The 20,724-nt window shown below is 40.7% G+C and overlaps 1 protein-coding gene across 25 annotated transcripts in view; it reads left to right on the plus strand.

The window, feature by feature from the left end:
• Positions 1–20,724, plus strand: part of LOC122540026 (protein TANC2) — a 1,060,344-nt gene that overhangs the window by 922,118 nt on the left and 117,502 nt on the right. For all 25 annotated transcript variants that reach the window (XM_087977936.1, XM_087977934.1, XM_087977935.1 and 22 more), the window contains 2 exons: positions 14,161–14,269; positions 16,346–16,468. In XM_087977936.1, the coding sequence (XP_087834062.1) occupies positions 14,161–14,269; positions 16,346–16,468 (232 nt within the window). The remainder of the gene's footprint in view (positions 1–14,160; positions 14,270–16,345; positions 16,469–20,724) is intronic.

Consider the following 20,724-nt stretch of genomic DNA (forward strand, 5'->3'; position numbering starts at 1 on the left):
CAGTATTTATTGCCCATCCCTAATTGCCCAAAGAGCAGATAAGAGTCAACCATATTGCTATGGATCTGGAGTCACATGTATCTGTTATAAAAGTTGATTGAATTCTTAAATGCTACATTACTGACATTTCATCCACATGTTACAATGTAAATACTAATCACAACAGTTGAAGGTTATCACTTGTTGTGTGATGCTGCATCTTTTCTCTTGTCAAAATATATAATTTCATTCTTTCTGTCACCTTTTAGTGCATTTTGCACCATATTAATTGTCTTTCATAATTGTTATGGCATCAATTACTATTTGTAACACCCTTTGCTTGTTTCCTAATTTCGCTTCTGTAAGGTCTACCTCTGATATTTAGATTGTGATCCTGAGTCTAAGATGGCCAAACCAGTGAAAATAGTCTCTCTGTGTTTGCCCTGTTTGACTTAACATCTTAATTCATTCAAATTACCTATTAACCTACTAAGTTTGAGGGTATACATCCCTATTTTGTGCTCTCCTCATATAATTCCCAGAGTTCGTGTTATTCTATGCTGAATTCTGTTCAAGGCCAATATATCATTCATTTGGCCATATGGCCAAATATATCATATATTTGGCCATATGGTAGCCAAAACTGCACACAGCACTGCATGTACAGTCAAAGCAGAGCATTAGCCCTTTTGTAACAGAATATTTCATTTGTGAATCAGTTTTGATTACCTTTGGTAATTTTTCAATATATTTTAATGACCCATTCCAGAACCACCAAGGTTTCTCTACAGAGTACACTGTTCTGTTCTTTCCACATCCAAAGTGGATAACCTCACATTGGAGTCTATTTTACATAGTCTTTCCCATTTCATTAATCTGTCAATATCTCTTTGCAATCTTAGGCTTCCATCTACATTTCTTCCAATGCTGCCTGTTCTTGTAAAGCAGAAAATTTGATTGTATTCATGTCAACCGCAACATTGTTAATAAATTTAAGTAACTTAATCCTTATAGAACACCATTAGTCACATCCGACTAAGTACAATATCTGCCCATTATGCTTATTTTCTATCTCTTCAGCTAATTTCCTAATCAGAATAATTCAGTTAGACTTTTGATTCTATGAACCTTAGCTTCCAAGAGCTAACAGCCTCTTCTGTGAGGCTTTATCGTTCCCCTGTCCACTTAATATTCAGCTTTCAGAGAGAATGGATAGGCTGGATTGGTTTCTTTGCAGAGAAGGCTGAGGAGAGACCTGATTGATATGTAAAAATTATGAGGGGCAAAGATAGGGTAGATAACAAGAAAGGTATCCCTGTAGTGGAGGCATCAATAACATACATATAAGGTGAGGTGCAGAGCAAATGCAGTGGGATTGAGGAAAGTCTTTTTTTCACTTGTGTGAGATATCTGGAACTCACTGCTTGGATGGGTGACAGAGGTGGGAACTGTCATAACGTTTAACAGTATTGTGATGAAGACTTGAAATGTCATGGCATACAAGGCAGTGGACCAAGTACTGGAAAATTGGATTAGAATGGATGGGTGCTTGGTGACTAGTACAGACACAATGGACTGAAGGACCTCTTTCCATACTATAAAACCTTATGACTCTTTGAGTTTGATTGCTTCTTCCAAACGTTTAATCAGATTCATCAGACAACACCATTTAATATCTATGGCTTCCTGAAATTAGCTGAAAAAATTTAAGCTTATATTTTAATAATTTCCCAAGAATGGAATGTAGGCTACTGCCTGAAGACCATTGGTTTTCTTCTTTTAACATTTCAAATAATGGATGACATGCAATTTTCCAATCTAAAGGAATAGTTCCCAAAATGAGAACAATTTAGCAAATTGTATTTGCTATTAAATATGTGGCATCTGCAATGTTCTCATCCATTTCCATTTAACCCTGGGATGGAAGCTATCTGACCATGGAGGTTAGTCATTCTTTAGTACTATTATGTTCTTCACAACCATTATTTTGCTTGTGTTAATTTTGGCAGGCCCTGATCCTGATTCAGTACTGTTTTCCTTTGATTTTCAACATTCTAAGTTTTAGATTACATTAGATTAGATTACATTACAGTGTTGAAACAGGCCATTCAGCCCAACAAGTCCACACCGACCCGCCGAAGCGCAACCCACCCATACCCCTACATTTACCCCATACCTAACACTACGGGCAATTTAGCATGGCCAATTCACCTGACCTGCACATCTTTGGACTGTGGGAGGAAACCGGAGCACCCGGAGGAAACCCACGCAGACACAGGGAGAACGTGCAAACTCCACACAGTCAGTCGCCTGAGGCAGGAATTGAACCCGGGTCTCTGGCGCTGTGAGGCAACAGTGCTAACCACTGTGCCACCGTGCCGCCCACCGTTCTTCCTTTACTTTGAACAACTACTCGGGGTCAGTATTCAATGAGTCTGTAGTTTCTCTATATTCATGGACGATATCACTGTTATCAGTTCTGAAGAGCTCACATATCTTCTAATCACTTTATATAGAACATAGAAGAATACAGCGCAGTACAGGCCCTTCGGCCCTCGATGTTGCGCCGATCCAAGCCAACCTAACCTACACTAGCCCACTATCCTCCATATGCCTATCCAATGCCCGCTTAAATGCCTATAATGAGGGAGAGTCCACCACTGCTACTGGCAGGGCATTCCATGAACTCACGACTCGCTGAGTAAAGAACCTACCCCTAACATCTGTCCTATACCTACCGCCCCTTAATTTAAAGCTATACCCCCTTGTAATAGCTGACTCCATACGTGGAAAAAGAGTCTCATGGTAAACCCTATCTAAACCCCTAATCATCTTGTACACCTCTATCAAGTCACCCCTAAACCTTCTTTTCTCCAATGAAAACAACCCCAAGTGCCTCAGCCTTTCCTCATACGATCTTCCTACCATACCAGGCAACATCCTGGTAAACCTCCTCTGCACCCGTTCCAGTGCCTCCACATCCTTCCTATAGTATGACGATCAAAACTGCACACAATACTCCAGATGTGGCCGCACCAGAGTCTTATACAACTGCAACATGACCTCAGGACTCCGGAACTCAATTCCTCTACCAATAAAAGTCAGTACGCCATATGCCTTCTTCACCGCACTATTTACCTGGGTGGCAACTTTCAAAGATCTGTGTACATGGACACCAAGATCCCTCTGCTCATCCACACTACCAAGTATCCGACCATTAGCCCAGTACCCCATCTTTTTGTTACTCTTACCAAAGTGAATCACCTCACACTTAGCTACATTGAACTCCATTTGCCACCTTTCTGCCCAGCTCTGCAGCTTATCTATATCCCGCTGTAACCTGCCACATCCTTCCTCACTGTCTAAAACTCCTCCGACTTTCGTATCATCCGCAAACTTGCTCACCCAACCTTCTAACCCCTCCTCCAGGTCATTTATAAAAATGACAAACAGCAATGGTCCCAAAACAGATCCTTGCGGAATACCACTAGTGACGGCACTCCAAGATGAACCTTTGCCATCAACTACTACCCTCTGTCTTCTTCCAGCCAGCCAACTCCTAATCCAAACCTCCAACTCACCCTCAATGCCATACCTCCGTATTTTTTGAAGTAGCCGACCATGGGGAACCTTATCAAACGCCTTACTAAAATCCATATACACCACATCTACCGCTTTCCCCTCGTCCACCTCCTTAGTCACCTTCTCAAAGAATTCAATAAGATTTGTGAGACACGACCTGCCCTTCACAAAACCATGCTGACTATCCTTGATCACATTATTCCTATCCAGATGTTCATAAATCCTATCCCTTACAATTCTCTCTCAGACTTTGCCCACAACAGAAGTGAGACTCACCGGCCTATAGTTACTAGGGTTATCCCTACTCCCCTTCTTGAACAAGGGAACCACATTTGCTAGCCTCCAAAATCTGGCACTACTCCTGTAGACAACGAGGACATAAAAATCAAGGCCAATGGCTCTGCAATCTCCTCCCTTGCTTCCCAGAGAATCCTAGGATAAATGCCATCAGGCCCAGGGGACTTATCTATTTTCACCCTTTCCAGAATTTCCAACACCTCTTCTCTACATACCTCAAAGCCATCCATTCTACTTAATTGTGACTCAGTATTCACATCGACAACAATGTCCTGTTCCTGAGTGAATACTGACGAAAAGTATTCATTCAGTGTCTCCCCAATCTCTTCAGCCTCCACACGCAACTTCCCACTGCTATCCTTGACTGGACCTATTCCTACCCTAGTCATTCTTTTATTCCTGACATACCTATAGAAAGCCTTCCTTAATCCTACCAACTAAGGACCTTTCATGTCCCCTCCTTGCTGCTCTTAGCTCTCTCTTCAGGTCCTTCCTGGCTACCTTATAACTCTCAATCGCCCCAATTGAACCTTCACGCCTCATCTTTACATAGGCCGCCCTCTTCCATTTAACAAGGGATTCCAATTCCTTATCAAACCACGGCTCCCTCACACGACCCTTTCCTCCCTGCCTGACGGGTACATACTTATCAAAGACACTCAATAGTTGCTCCTTGAACAAGCTCCACATATCAATTACGCCCTTGCCTTGAAGCTTACTTTTCCAAGCCACACATCCTAAGTCATGCCTCACCGCATCATAATTTCCCTGCCCCCAGCTATAACTCTTGCCCTGTAGTGCACACTTATCCCTCTCCATCACTAGAGTAGAAGTCACCGAATTGTGGTCACTGTCCCCAAAGTGCTCACCTACCTCTAATTCTAACACCTGGCCTTGTTCGTTACCCAGAACCAAATCCAGTATGGCCTCACCTCTTGTTGGCCTACCTACATATTGTGTCAGGAAACCCTCCTGCACACATTGGACAAACACTGACCCATCTAACGAACTTGAGCTATAGCTTTCCCAATCAATATCAGGAAAGTTAAAGTCCCCCATAACAACCACCCTATTACTTTCACTCTTCTCTTGAATCATCCTCGCAATCCTTTCTTCTACGATTCTAGGACGATTAGGAGGCCTGTAAAAGACTCCTAACAGGGTGAGCTCACCTTTCCTATTCCTAACCTCAGCCCAAACTACCTCAGATGGCGAGTCTTCATCCATCGTCCTTTCCACAGCTGTAATACTATCTTTGACAAGCAATGCCACACCTCCCCCTCTTTTACCCCCACCTCTGACCCTACTAAAACATTTAAACTCTGGGACCTGCAACAGCCAATCCTGTCCCTGTTCTACCCATGTCTCCGTAATAGCCACAACATCGAAGTCCCAGATACCAACCCACGCTGCAAGTTCACCTCCCTTATTTCGTATACTTCTTGCATTGAAGTATACACACTTCAAGCCACTTTCCTGTTTACAGGCACCCTCCTTTGAAATTAATGCCATGTTCCTAACCTCCCTATACTCCAGGTCCTGCACCCTAAAGCTACAGTCTGGGTTCCCATGCCCCTGCAGAGTTAGTTTAAACCCCCCCCCAAGAGCACTAGCAAACCTCCCCCCAAGGATACTGATGCCCCTCAGGTTCAGGTGCAGACCATCCTGTTTATAGAGGTCCCACCTTCCCCAGAAAGAACCCCAGTTATCCAGATACTGGAATCCCTCCCTCCTGCACCATCCCTGTAGCCACGCATTTAACTGTTGTCTCTCCCTATTCCTCGACTCTCTATCACGTGGCACGGGTAACAAAGCAGAGACAACAACTCTGTTTGTTCTGACTCTGAGCTTCCAACCTAGCTCCCTGAAAGCCTGCCTAACATCCTCAGCCCTCCTCCTACCTATGTCTTTGGTGCCAATGAGGACCACGACTTCGGGCTGCTCTCCCTCCCCCTTAAGGACCCGGAAAACACGATCAGAGACATCACGTACCCTTGCACCTAGGAGGCAACATACCAAACGTGAGTCTCTCTTGTTCCCACAAAACTGCCTATCTATGCCCCGAACTATCGAGTCCCCAATTACTATTGCTCTGCTCTTCTCCACCCTTCCTTTCTGAGTAACGGGGGCAGGCTCCGTGCCAGAGGCCTGAGCCCCGTTACTTACCCCTGGTAAGTCGTCCCCCCCACAAGTATCCAAAACAGTATACTTGTTCTTTAGGGGAACGGCCGCAGGGGGTCCCTGCACTGGCTGCTTCCTCCCAGTACCCCTCACTGTCACCCATCTATCTGCCATCTTTGGAGTTACTACTTCCTTAAAGCTCCGATCTATGACCCCCTCTGCCTCCCGAATGATCCTAAGTTCATCCAACTCCAACTCCAGTTTCCTAACACGGTCTTGGAGGAGCTGGAGATGGGTGCACTTCCTGCAAGTTTAATCAGCAGGGACGTCCATGGCATCCCTCACCTCAAACATGTTGCAAGAGGAACATTGCACTGCCTTCACTGCCATCCCTCTGAAAGTAACCTTTTTTAAAAAAATCTGGGTCTAAAGAATACAACAAGCAAAATGCAGCACTTACCTACTTACCACAACGGATCTTATTATTTAGGTTAGAGGAGGAGGGCGGGTGGGAGACACTACCTCTGTAGTGCCTCGGGTTCTTCTCCTGCGCGCTTTTAAAGGGAAAAAAAACCTACCCAGGTAAGCTTACGCTCTACCTGCTTCCGGGTCCCGCTGTCCCTCTGGTCTTCGTCACTTCCCCCTGCTGCTCCCGCTCTTTCTGTGAAGAGAAAAGAAACACCGCTACCGGTAAGTAATTTTAAAACAAACTGTCTTACCTTAGCTGCTGCTCGCACTCAAAGTGACTGTTGGCGTCGAAGGGTGAGTATTTATACTCACTGCTTTCCTTCCCGGCTGCCCCTCTGGTGTTCGTCACTTCCCCCTGCTGCTCCCGCTCTTTCTGTGAAGAGAAAAAAAACACCGCTGCCCGCTACCGGTAAGTAATTTTAAAACAAACTGTCTTACCTTAGCTGCTGCTCGCACTCAAAGTGACCGTTGGCGTCGAAGGATGAGTATTTATACTCACTGCTTTCCTTCCCGGCTGCCCCTCTGGTCTTCTTCACTTCCCCCTGCTGCTCCCGCTCTTTCTGTGAAGAGAAAAAAAACACCGCTGCCCGCTACCGGTAAGTAATTTTAAAACAAACTGTCTTACCTTAGCTGCTGCTCGCACTTTATTTTCTTAAACAATACTCAAAATATTCATAATCCCTTTTTGTATCTGATACTAACTGGTTTGCTATATTTTACTGTTCTTTATATCTTTTCTACACAAATCTCTTTTGCTATTTCCAAAATATTGTTATACACAATGAACATTGATTCCAGAACTGAATCGTGTAGGACATTCCTATGGACTCCCAAGATTGAAATCTGTGCTTTTGTCCTGTTATCTCAGGTTAGAATTTGAAAGGGTTAACTAACATTATGAATGGATTCCATTCATAAAAGTATAAAGGATTGTTTCCGGAAGGAGAGAATCAGTCTCAGTTCTACTTCTGGTCTGTGTTTGTTACCAAAGCTTTGAGAGAATGTTTTAGTAGTAGCAGTGCAAACTTCTGGTGTCTCACAAGAGATCATCATATATCCTAGCCGTAATATAACTATCAATTAATAAACATCAACTGTTTAAATTAGATTAGAATCCCTACAGTGTGGAAACAGGTCCTTCAGCCCAACGACCCTCCGTAGAGTAACCCACCCAGACCCATTCCCCTATCCTGTATTTACCTCTGACTAATGCACCTAACCTACAAATCCCTGAACACCATGGGCAATTTAGCATGGCGAATCCATCTAACCTGCACATCTTTTGGATTGTGGGGGGGAAACCAGAATACCCGGAAGAAACCCACGCAGACATGAGGAGAGCATGCAAACTCCACACAGACAGTCACCCAAGGTTGTAATTGAACCCAGGTCCCTAGTGCTGTGAGACACCAGTGCTAACCACTGAGCCACTGTGCTGCCTGGTTAACAAAGAGTAAATCTATCTTCTGCCTGAGATTTTGTGTAAGCATTTTCTGCCACATGATCTGGACAAATCCTTCATCTTCTCTGACGATCTCCTGTGTGGTGCTGTGTCAAAGGTTTTTCTAATGTCAGTACACATTACTTTCGCCTCATTACTCCCTATCTGACCTTTTCAAATATTCTCCGTAATATGTTAAATGAAATCATTTCTTTTGAAGTCTATACTAGCTTCTTCTATTTTCTCTGTTTAAAAGCTTTATATTTAGTTAGAATCACATTCAGAATAATGAAAACAGTTTGATATTCTGTATGAGATTTCACAGAATGGAATGGAATCTTGGTCAAGAACAAAAATGGTTGGAGAAATCCAGCAGCTCTGGCAGCATCTGTGGAGAGAAAAAAGAGTTAACATTTCAATTCCAGTGACCTTTTTGTTCCAGATTTCCAGCATTGGCAGCTCTTTGCTTTACGATGGAATTATGTCTTATGCTTCATGTTTCAAATAATTGTGAGCCTTCCAATGTAGCTTTTCTTAAACAAGATAAGTCACAGTGGCAATAGCAAAGTTTAAAAAGCTACATTGTCAGTCAAGGATTTCTAAGCGGGGGCATGATATCAATTGTATCGCAATGCTTGTTTCCATGTTGTAACTTTGATGTAGTTTTATTAATTTTCCTCCAGTTTAACAATTTTTACATGTCTTACTATTTTCCAAGCACACAAGTTATTATTTGCTGTGTGTACATATGGCTTGAGTTAAGTGTATGCCACATCGCTGTGTGTAATGATACGCCAAATTTCGATATTCAGCATTCTCTAAGTTGTCAGCTTGAGTTGAATTGCAGTTTGTGTCACTTTGTTACAGTTCTTCCCAATTTTTCAAACTTTCCAGCAAATGTGGGTAGAAAATGTAACCTAATATAAGAAGAAGGGAAAAGGAAGGGATAAAACTTTCATACGTCTCAACGCAACCCATATTTGTTTTTTTTTTGCAGGAACAAAATCTAAAGCTTTCCTCATATGGTTAGAAAAATGAATTGTTAAAACACAAATAACAGTTTTTTTTAAAAGGTACAGCTACATAAGTAAATGTGGAAAAAAGAGGTTTAGAAAATATACTTCAAAGGATAATAGTACTGGTCATTCTGCTATAACGCGACAGTTCTGTAACCTCGCGCCATAGAAAATCGAGGTATGGAAAACTCTATAGAAAATCGCCCTGTAGAAGATCGCTAATATAAAATTGCTGGACCTGTGTAGTAGAAAGTTTGTGTTATCTAAACAACAGCCACTATTTGTCAATCGCATTTTAGCCAATTTGCACTGACAAAATACATATTATAGCAAAATAGCCTGTAAAAACAATTCAAAATGCCAATATCCAAGTCTGATATTCAGTTCAAAGATTCCAACAATAGTGTTGATATTGTTTGTGAATATCTTTTAGATTGTGACTTGCTGCAAAATCTGATTAGAAGCTGAGTAACTACATGAGTGCTTTAAACTTTTATCTGGATAATGTTGGTAATGTCAGAGAAGTTCTGTGTTGAACATTATCAATGACATGTGCCACTGGAGCTAAATGACCTGAGTCTATGCTGTACATTTTACATCATATAATTTTGTTCACATAAAGTATTTGGGTTTTCGGCGAAGAGGTTTTGGTTACTCCTGATCAGTGCTCGAATACATTCAAATATGAGCTTAAGAGAGTGCAGTTTTGATTCATATGTCACTGATGGAAGAATATGCCTGAACAGCTGTGATATCAAGATGGAATTCTTCAGTGTGTCATCATCATTTGCAGTCTCTCGGAGATAAAGATGACTCTCTTCCACTCTCAGGATTACAGACTGCTACGGCTTCCGTGGGCAGAATGACAGTGTGTAATATTGATTTGGCCTCACTGGATCTGGTCTTGTTTTCTGCTCCTGTTTCAAATTGCAAGAATTGTTGGGAGAGTATCCAAACTTTTACAAAAATTCTAGTACATTACGATTCATGTTGAAATTTCTTTGGCAAGTAAGGATGTTATGAAACTTGAAAGAGTTCAAAAAAACATTATAAGGATGTCACCAAGTTTGGAGGGTTTGAGCAATTTTCCCTGGAGCATCGGAGGTTACATTATAAAATTCAGATTTTATAAACAGCTATAAGGTGTGACCTTATAGCTGTTTATAAAATCATGAGGGGCATGGATAGGGTAAATAGACAAGGTCTTTTTCCTCGAGTGAGGGAGTCCAGAGCTAGAGGGCATAAGTTTAGGGTGAGAGGGGAAACATTTAAAAGGGGCCTAAGGGGCAACTTTTTCACATAAAGGGTGGTGCCAAGGTATGGAATGAGCTGCCAGAGGAAGTGGTGGAGGCTGGTACATTTACAACATTTAAAGGCATTTGGATGAATATATGAAGAGAAAGGGTTTAGGAGGATATGGGCCAAGTGCTGGCAAACGGGACTAGATTATTTAGGATATCTGGTCAGCATGGAGGAGTTGGACCGAAGGGTCTGTTTCTGTGCTGTACATCTCTATGATTCGTAAGTTGTCTTAGGGCATTCAGCAACTGATATGGAACATCTTCAGGTTTTAGTTCCTTTGTCAGTCTCGTTGAAGATTATTAGGAACAAAATAAACTTTTTCAATTTCAATGTGAATTGTTGTAATTCACCCCTATGAAGATAGTACTTTGCTCTTTCATTACCCAACAACAGCAATTGTTATATATTGTTAAAACTGTTATATATTGTTATATATTGCTAGGAATTCAGAACTGAAGTGGGGAATAAAATTGCAGCAAGTCTCTACGAGTCAATACACTCATCTGGAGGGAACAGACAGCTAAGTTCAGAGAGAATATGTAATGAGATCCAGTACTACAGAAAGGCGGAGGAAGAGAGAGAGCTCTGAAAGTCAGCTAAGTTCAAAGCCAAAATAATGAGAGTTAATGCTCAAGTGTTAATTTTGGCTCACTGGTACCACTCTTGCCTCCAAGTCAGAAATCATGGTTCACATCCCACTCCAGAGACTGGAACACATAAATGCCACATCGCAGCAATACTAAGGGAGGTCTGCATTGTCAGAGGTACCGTATTTTCAGCTGAGAAGTTACATTGAGGAAAAATCTTTCATCTCCTGTAGATACAAAAACCTCTATACAAATTTTCCAGGTATCCTGCCCAATAGTTATCTCTCAGTCAACACCCCCCAAAAAATATGCTCATCTGTTTCATTGCTGTGTGTGGGAACTTGCTGTATGCAAGTAGACCACCATGTTTCTCTACAGTACAGCACTGACTGCACTTCAAACTTTTCACTCCTTTTGAAGTATGAACTAGAGAGCAGCAACAATCTGTGCTCAAGCCTGAGTAGGGGAAAAGCAATGATATTCAAAACATATTTTTCCCACCCTGAGTTGGCTACTTGGTCTTGAATTTACACTAAATACTGGTAATTAGTTCAATATGGATTGGTATTACAGTGTTGTTCTCAATAAAATGCCTGAAATTTTCATTTCTGTAGTATCTTCAATATTAACATATCTGAGGGCTCAAATGGAAACAAATAAACAAACAGTTGATGGACTCAGGAAGGAGACTGACAAATCGGTCATGCAGAATGCTTTAAAAAATATTTTATAATTGAAAAGTGGTGGCATGGTTTATTCAGGAGGTTGTTGCAGAGGGCAGGACTGACACAGCTGAAGTTTCCGTTGTGTCGGCTTTTAAATAAGATCAGTTTCAAAGAACCCAAGCATGCAAAAGGGAATATGGGGGTAGAGGAGTTTGCAATGCACAGAGGAGGGAAGACAATGCCGATATTTGAAATTTGAGGACAGAAGTTTATGTTCAGGTTACAGAGGAAAGAGGTGAGCTAGCACTTGGTGTTTTAACTTGTATCATGACAGTATTATGGAATCTTTTAAAACTCTATTTTAAAAATTGTATTTTCAAATTTGACTGATTCAAAATGGACTCTGAGGTCATCACTTCTTGCAGATTTTGCCACTTCCTTGTATCGCTCAATGATAAAAGGATATTCCCAGATGTGAAAGACCTCTTGAAAATCAATGGATTGTTCACAAAAGTATTGACCCTTTGACTTTTATGACTTATTTCTGATTCTATTGTGGTTAACTTGTTCAAGTGATTACCCATTCCAAAATCTCAACTGCCAGAAATGGATCCTAGGATTTTTTTGTATAATTCCAAATCCTTTTAAATTAAGCAACAAATTTGGAGCATAGGAATAAAAGTAAACCATTTAACTCCCTTGATTCTATTGATTGACTTCATGGCGGATCTGAAAACTAACTTGAGAGGTTCGCATTTGGCCTATATTTCTTAATATCTATGGATAACAAAAGTCTGTCAATCCCAGATTTAAAATCAACAGCTGATCTGTTATCAGTTCCAAAAGAGTTCAAACTTTCAACCAGATTTTGCAGCTCAATATGTTTCCTGATTTCAATCCTAAAATAATTTTCCTCTATTATCGTATTGAACAAAGAAAATTTACAGCCCAGGAACAGGCCCTTCGGCCCTCCAAATGTACTGTCTAAAACTGTTGGTCAATTCCTAAGCATTTGTATCCCTCTGCTCTCCACCCACTCATGCATCTGCCCAGACGCATCTTAAATGAATCTACTGTGCCTGCCTCTACCACCTCTGCTGGCAACACATTCCAAACGCCCACCACCCTCTGTGTGAAGTACTTGCCGCGTGTATCTCCCTTAAACTTTCCACCTCTCACCTTGAAAGCATGACCTCTCGTTACTGAATCCTTCACCCTATGAAAAATCTTGTCTCTATCCACCCTGTCTATATCCTTCATGGTTTTGTAAACCTCAATCAGTTACCCCCCCCCCACCATCTCCTTTTTTCTAGTGAAAAAGATCTCCATGTAATTTAATCCTTTGAAGCCAGGGTCTCATTCTGGTGAATGCATTTAATTTATGAAATTTGTGCAATTTGTTAAAACACAGACAAATTGTGTTTTTCTGCAATTGCAAATTAATCTCTTAAAAATATCACTCATTGTCAGTATTGTTTTTGTTGATTGGTAGTTTTAATTTATCACTTCAATCTCCCAGTTCTTGAAGAAAAATGAGATAAGATATTAGTAAATGTACCTTTTTATGTTTATTGTTCTCGGAAGCAAGTTTTTATGCCATTTTATTGTTGTCTCAAATTTGATGAATATTTACAATCTAACAGATTGAAATAGTTCCACATTTCCTATTTCACCTCCTCATTCCTGGTATTCTAATTTGAAAACTTTTGTGCACTAGTGCTTCAGTGTACCCAGACTGTCAGTCAGTGCTCTTATTTAACTGAGTGCATCTAATGATTAGATTACACTCCTCTGAAATTGAGTTGTTCAGAGTATAATGAGCTGGACTGAAATGCTAAAACTGACAAATGTGGCAATGCTAGTTCAAATAATTGTGATTTTACACAAAAAGCATAAAAATACAACATTTGAATTATTGGTTTAAATTGCTTTTTATATGTGTTTCATTTTCTGGTATACTGCGTAAGCATTCACTATGAATAACATGACTGGATAACGTCAATATCCTTAATAATCTTGGAAAAAATAAAATGAATCACTTCATCGCTTCTGTAGGAAACAAACTTTAGTTTTAAATAATTGTTTTAATAGCACCAGCCAGCAAAAAAGCCAATTGATTATGATTTCCTTGGGTGCCTTTATAGACGATGCAGAATTGGGGTTTACGCTACTCAAAAAGTAAAACATTTCTTGGACAGAATGCAATGGATTGACATTTTTGACATAATTAACATTTATAAATCTCTCCCTTTCTATTTCCTGAACACTCACCTCTGCTTCTTCAATTTCCACACATCTTGGCATTTTTTATTTCAATACATTTCTAAAATGATCAGTCCACCAGTTTTTCAGAAAACCCTTCTTTATTTCCACATCTAAACCTGTCTTCCTTCCTTTGCAAAGATCATCAATATATTACCAGCACCACCAGCTATAAATTCACCTATCCCTTGGTACTGTAGGAAAAGTCATTATCAGACTGCAAGCATATCACTCAAGGTTTGTTCACTTACCCAAGCCCCGTATGCTTGGTGACTGTGTATGTTTCCTGGAAAATGTCATCATTTCTCTGTGATATGCTTGGAAGTAGGACTTCTTTTGAACGGAGAAGGAAATACTATCAATAAGGTATTCATGTGTCCAGTCCATGTTGAGAATATCATAGTTTATCTTTTTAAAATTAGTTTTGTTTTTCTGCTTAGGAGTGGCCATACATTACTGGCATTTTGGTTCTCACGTCAAGAAAACAAACTGAACCGCCAACAGACCATTGAGCTGGGACACCACATCCTTAAAGCTCACATATTCAAGGTATTTGATTCTGTATGAAACAGGTTTGAAGAGGTTACATTACATCACTGTTGTGTGTGCATGCAGTTGAGTTTCGAGAGAATGGCTCAAATCATCATGATACAGCTGAAAGTGGAACCAAATAGCGCAGAAACCTAGATTAATGTTCAGGAATGAGTTCAAAGCCACTCCCTTCCTGCCCCAAAACAGCTGGCTGAATTCAAATTCAATTAATAAATCTGATGTAAGATGCTAGTCTAATTGTAAGACAGAAACCTATCTAGTTACTGTATTGAGCTTCAAGTGTTGTGACATGGGAGATATCAAGCAAAGCTAAACCAAATCAGCCTCCCTATCCCTGGATTCACAACACAGTAAAATGAAATTGAATTACCTTCAATTGTTAAGTCATTTCTAACCGGACTGAAGAATAACAGATATCACACTCCAAGTTGGTAACTTAAACAAAAATTAATAATATATTATTAATAATGTAACTTTAGCAGAACATGGGTAAATAACAAGGCAATGTGCTTGATAGCTATGATCTAAGCCCAATCTTCTTTAACCGGAATGCCCCACTCTCTCACCGACAGACACAGTTAAGAGATAAACTAAAAGGAAGAAAATAAAGGAACAATTTGCCAATTCAACAGTTTGAAAATGGGTACCTGGTTTTGAGAAATCCTTGGTTAATGGAGTTGTTGATGGGCAAGTAAACTAGGTCTTGCCTGAATTCTGAAGTCACCAAATCATGACTCAATAAACAGATTCAATAGCCTTCCATGATGATTCAGTCACTTCTTATTTTCTTATCACAACAACGAACAAGTTGACAACTATAGTGAAAACTAAAGAGAGAGAAAGAGCAAAACACAGCAGAACCATCCGGAAGTTTTTTTTTTCAGAACAGACTGATGGCTTCAAAGCCCCAGTCAGAACTACATAGAGACATGAACACAGCAAATCAGCCTCCCATCCATTGACTTCATCTATACTTTCCGATGCATCAGGAAAACAACCAACGTAATCAAAAATCCCTCCAACCCCAGTTATACTCTTTTCCGTCATGCAGAAGAATTTGTATACAGGTACGAACATCTTCTTCCCCACTGTTGTCAGCTTTTGAATGGACCTCCTTAATGCTGATGTTGATCTCTGTCTGCACCTTGGCAGCTGGAGCATTGTATCCTGCACTCTGGTCTGTTACCAGATGCACTTGTACAGTCTGATCTGCTTGTAAAGCACGTAAGACTACATTTTCATATTGCCTTGATACTTGTGTTAGGAGTAAAGCAAATCAAATCAGAACTGGTTCATTCTTTTTTTTTCCAGCATTCTGCATGATTGGCTGGTCAGCACCGATCTGTTCTTGATTGACCATATCAACATTCAATAAATGCCAATCCTGAGCCCAGGTCATTCTAGTCCAGTAGTTGTCTTAGGACAATAGTTAACCTGCAGTGATGTTCCCGAGCCAGTTCCCATAAACAAACATCTATTACTTTCCCACTCCTTTCCAAAGCAAGCTGCTGCTCAAAGTTTTAATTCTGAACTTCAGCTCACAGTTCTAAACCAAAAATGCAAATACAATAGTGAAGATCTCAATAGGTGTAAATCTGGCATCCTTTCTTGTTCTGGCCGATGTGTGACTCCAGACCTGAAGCAATGCAATTTCCTCTTAACTGCCTTTGAAATGGCTCAACAATCAACTCCATTGTATCAAACTGCAAGAGAAATATAGTTCATATCATTAACTATATTTAAATATATCTTAAATATATTTTATCATCATATTTGTACCTCAGTATTGGGATTTTGTTTCTTGTATGATATTGATCGGTTGATGGAGAAAGAATATAGATTAGGAGAAAGAAAATGATCATTGCTTTTTATGATGAGTGCAATGCAGCTGGAAGCTAATTGCAACATGTGCATGATATATGCACTATGTGTGCAAAGCAGTTATCACTGCTACATGTCCAAAGCCGGCAAGAGTAAGCTGGCCTTTCAGTTAATACACTTGAACATTTAACATAATTATGTCTTGTTTCTGGCAGGAAAAATAATTCACTGTTTCTTCTGTTTCTCTTCAAGGGTCTGAGCAAAAAAGTTGGTGTTTCCTCTTCAATACTCCAAGGCTTGTGGATATCTTACAGCACAGAAGGGCTATCCACTGCATTAGCATCTTTACGCAATTTATACACTCCAAACATCAAGGTAAAGCAATAACTATTGGCTAACTCTGGCTGTCATGTCATGTTTTTAGCCCTGAATTTGAATCCAGCCCACAATAAGAGCTATCGATCACAGCTTTGTTAGCACCTAGTTTTTCAAGCATTGGCATCCAGTTCTCTGTGTGCATGAATTTGTGGCATAAGAGCACATTATATTTGACAATGGTCTTGCAACTTAAAGAAAACCTGATGCCAAACTGAATATCGTTTAGCATGTTGTACAGCATGTACAATTTGGGCCAGAAGGCCTGTCTCCATGCTGTAGGGCTCAAATTAACTCTCCATGTTTCAGCACTTAATGCAATTAATTGAACAGTAGTGACCTTGTAGGTTTACGGCATATCTTAAAAGTGAAATTTACTGTTTACACAGAGTTCATTTTCATTATGTGGCAAATAATGTTTGCTGGGAGCAGCAAGAAAAATGTCAGCATCAAACCCCTGTCCAACTTTGATAGATCAGTCCCACCTACCTTTGTATCGTATTTCTTATTCCCTTTTCCACTATATCATGTCTTGACTTAATTTGTGACCCCAAGACTTGGATACTTTAAAATATTAAGAATTAGTCCAGCACAATATTTCATAGAGATCCATCCTGAGGCTATTCTTCCATTCTGTGGAATAGTCTCTTCCTCCCATCTGAAAAATCTCCATTTGTGACTCATCTGTTTTCTGTTTTTAAGCCAAATATCTGCCCAACTTCATATATCGCCTTTTACTCTCATCTTGACTATCACTGGCAGAGGTGAAACCTTCCCAAAGGTTTTGCAAAATGCCAACTGATTCACCAAGACATTGATGTTTTTGAAAACCTGTCATATACTGTTGAAACATAAATCCATGATGATATGTTGGGCTTATTCAAGCTAAAGTGATAAAGTTATTTAATTTTGTACTTTTAATGTATCAAAGTTTTGTTCCAAAAAATACAAACTACCTTTTCACTGATGTATTTGCAGCTGAGCGTGGAAGCTGATGTCAAATCATCAGCTTAATTATTAGTGGATACGAACATCTTGTACAATTATTCTTGTTGAGCACATTTAAAAGTATGTCAGTCTGTGCTGCCACAAATTTTCCATCATTTGTGTTTGTCCTTCTGTTTAAACTTCCTCGAAGATGGATGTTAAATGATGTATTTAAACATCATTGCTTTGATGAAGGGAACTATTTTAGATACAATCCTTCGAGCTGTTAATTCTGTTAGATCGCTGTCACTGTCTTTCGGAATTACTTCAAGCCACCTTGCATGTTAATTCAATTTCTTCATACTGTCGTTTGTTTCAATAATTTCTCCAAGTCAATTTATCTAATCAGCAACTGATGTGTCAACATATTTTAAAAGGATCAAAGGAATTCAAACAAATTCATAAATATTTGGCAGTTTAAGTTCTCATCCTTCAGCCAATTTGATGCAGGCAAAGATTTTTCTTTATGTTCAGTGCCCCATCAAAAAAGTGATTAAGATGTAATGAGTGATGGTGATGATATTTCACAATGGAGTGACATACTCATGGTCAACCTGTAACCCATCTCATTCAATCATAGAATCCCCATAGAACATAGAAAAGTACAGCACAGAACAAGCCCTTTGGCCCACGATATTGTGCCGAGATTTAATCTTAATGTAACCCCTCAACTCAATGCTATCCATGTGCATGTCCAGCAGTCGCTTAAATGTCCCCAGTGACTCTGCTTCCACCACCACTGCTGATAACGCATTCCATGCATTCACAACTCTCTGTGTAAAATACCTACCTCTGACGTCTCCTTTGTACCTTTCTCCTAATATCTTCAAGCTATGACTTCTCGTACCAGTCATTTCCGCCCTGGGGAAATGTCTCCGGCTATTGACTCTATCTATTCCTCTCATTATTTTATACACCTCTATCAGACCTCCTCTCTTCCTCCTTCTCTCCAGAGAGAAAAGTCCGAGCTTATTCAACCTTTCTTCATAAGGCAAGCCCTCCAGTCCAGGCAGCATCCTGGTAAATCTTCTTTGCACCCTCTCCCAAGCCTCTGTATCTTTCTTATAGTAGGGCGATCAGAACTGGACACAATATTCCAAGTGTGGTCTCGCCAGGAACTTGTAGAGCTGCAACGAAACCTCACGGCTCTTAAACTCTATCACCCAAAACACCATATGCTTTCTTAACAACCCTATCCACTTGGGTGGCAACTTTGAGGGATCTATGTACTTGCACACCCAGATCCCTCTGTTCCTCCACACTGCCAAGAATCCTGTTTTTAATCCTATATTCAGCATTCGAGTTCAACCTTCCAAAATGCATCACTTTGCATTTATCCAGGTTGAACTCCATCTGCCATTTTTCAGTCCAGCTCTGCATTCTATCTATGTTGCGCTGCAGCCTGCAGTAGCCCTCTATACTATCGACGACACCTCCAACCTTTGTGTCATCTCAAATTTACTAACCCACCCCTCAACCTCCTCATCCAAGTCATTTATAAAAACTCTAAAGAGCAGAGGCCCAAGTACAGAGCTCTGCGGGACCCCACTCAACACTGTCCTCCAGGCAGAATACTTTCCATCTACAACCACTCTCTGCCATCTATCAGCCAGCCAATTCTGAATCCAGATAGCCAAATCGCCCTGTACTCCCATACTTCCTGACTTTATGAATGACCCTACCCTGGGGAACCCTATCAAATGCCTTGCTGAAATCCATATACACCACATCCACTGCTTGACCGTCATCGACCTGTCTTGACACCTCCCCAAAGAACTCGATAAGGTTTGTGAGGCATGACCTGCTCCTCACAAAGCCATGCTGACTGCCTTTAATCACACTATGTTTTGCCAAATAGTCATAAATCCTATCCCTCAGAATTCTGTCCAAAACTTTGCTGACCACAGACTGACTGATCTGTAATTGCCAGCGATTTCCCTATTGCACTTCTTGAAAAGAGGAACAACATTCGCCTCCTTCCAATCTTCTGGTACAACTCCCGTGGAGAGTGAGGAGGCAAATATCCTCGCCAGCGGCTTAGCAACCTCCTTTCTCGCTTCCCAGAGCAGCCTAGGATAAATCTGGTCTGACCCTGGGGACTTATCAATCTTAATGTTTTCCAAAATTTCTAGCACATCAACTTCATCAATCTTGATCTGGTCAAGTCTGTATCCCAGCTCCTCTAAGTTTTCATTTATAACAAGTTCCCTTTCCTTGGTGAAAACTGAAGCAAAAAACTCATTTAAGGCTTCCCCTATCTGCTCAGACTCCATGCACAAGTTCCCTCCACTATCCCTGATCGGCCCTACCTTCTCCCTGATCATTCTCTCATTCTTCACGTATGAGTAAAACGTCTTTGCGTTCTCCCTAATCTTCTTGCCAAGCCTTTATCGTGCCCCCTCCTGGCTCTCCTCAGTTCATTTCTGAGCTCCTTTCTAGCAAGCCTGTAATCCTGTAAAGCTGTGCTACATCCTTGCTTCCTCCACCTTACATAAGCTGCCTTCTTCTTTTTGATGAGAAGTTCCTCTGTTCTCGTCATCCAAGGTTCCTTAATCTTTCCTCTTCTTACCTGCCTCAGAGGAACAAATTTGTGCATCACTCTCAACAACTTCTCCTTAAATAGTCACCAAATGTCTGCTGTGCCCTTTCTGTGGAACAATTGCTCCCAGTCTATACTTCCCAACTCCTGTCTGATAGTGTCATAATTTCCTTTTCCCCAATTGAATATCTTCCCTCGGTAATTGCTCCTTTCACTTTCCAAGGCTATGCTAAATGTGAAGCAGTTGTGATCACTGTCACCAAAGTGCTCTCCTACCATGAGATCTGACACCTGTCCTGGCTCGTTGCCGAGCACCGAATCCAAAATGGCCTCTCCCCTGATCGGTCTGTCAACATGCTGAGTTAGGAAACCCTCCTGAACACACCTGACAAAATTGGCTTCATCCAAACCATCTACACTTAGGAGGTTCCAGTTGATATTGGGAAAGTTGAAATCACCCATAACAACAACCCTGCTACGTTTGCATTTTTCCAGAATCTGCCCACCTATGAGATCTTCAATTTCTCTACTGCTATTAGGTGGTCTGTAGAAAACCTCCAATGCGGTGGCTGTTCCCTTGCTGTTCCTAACTTCCACCCATACTGACTCAGTAGACAAACCTTCCTCAACAATCTCCATTTCTGTAGCTGTGATGCATTCTCTGATTAGCAATGCTACATCCCCTCCTCTTTTTCCACCCTCCCTGTTCTTTTTAAACGTTCTAAACCCT

Source organism: Chiloscyllium plagiosum, unplaced genomic scaffold, assembly GCF_037043375.1.
Source record: "Chiloscyllium plagiosum isolate Xiang-an unplaced genomic scaffold, Cpla_swu_hap1 HiC_scaffold_32, whole genome shotgun sequence".
Classification (NCBI taxonomy): domain Eukaryota; kingdom Metazoa; phylum Chordata; class Chondrichthyes; order Orectolobiformes; family Hemiscylliidae; genus Chiloscyllium; species Chiloscyllium plagiosum.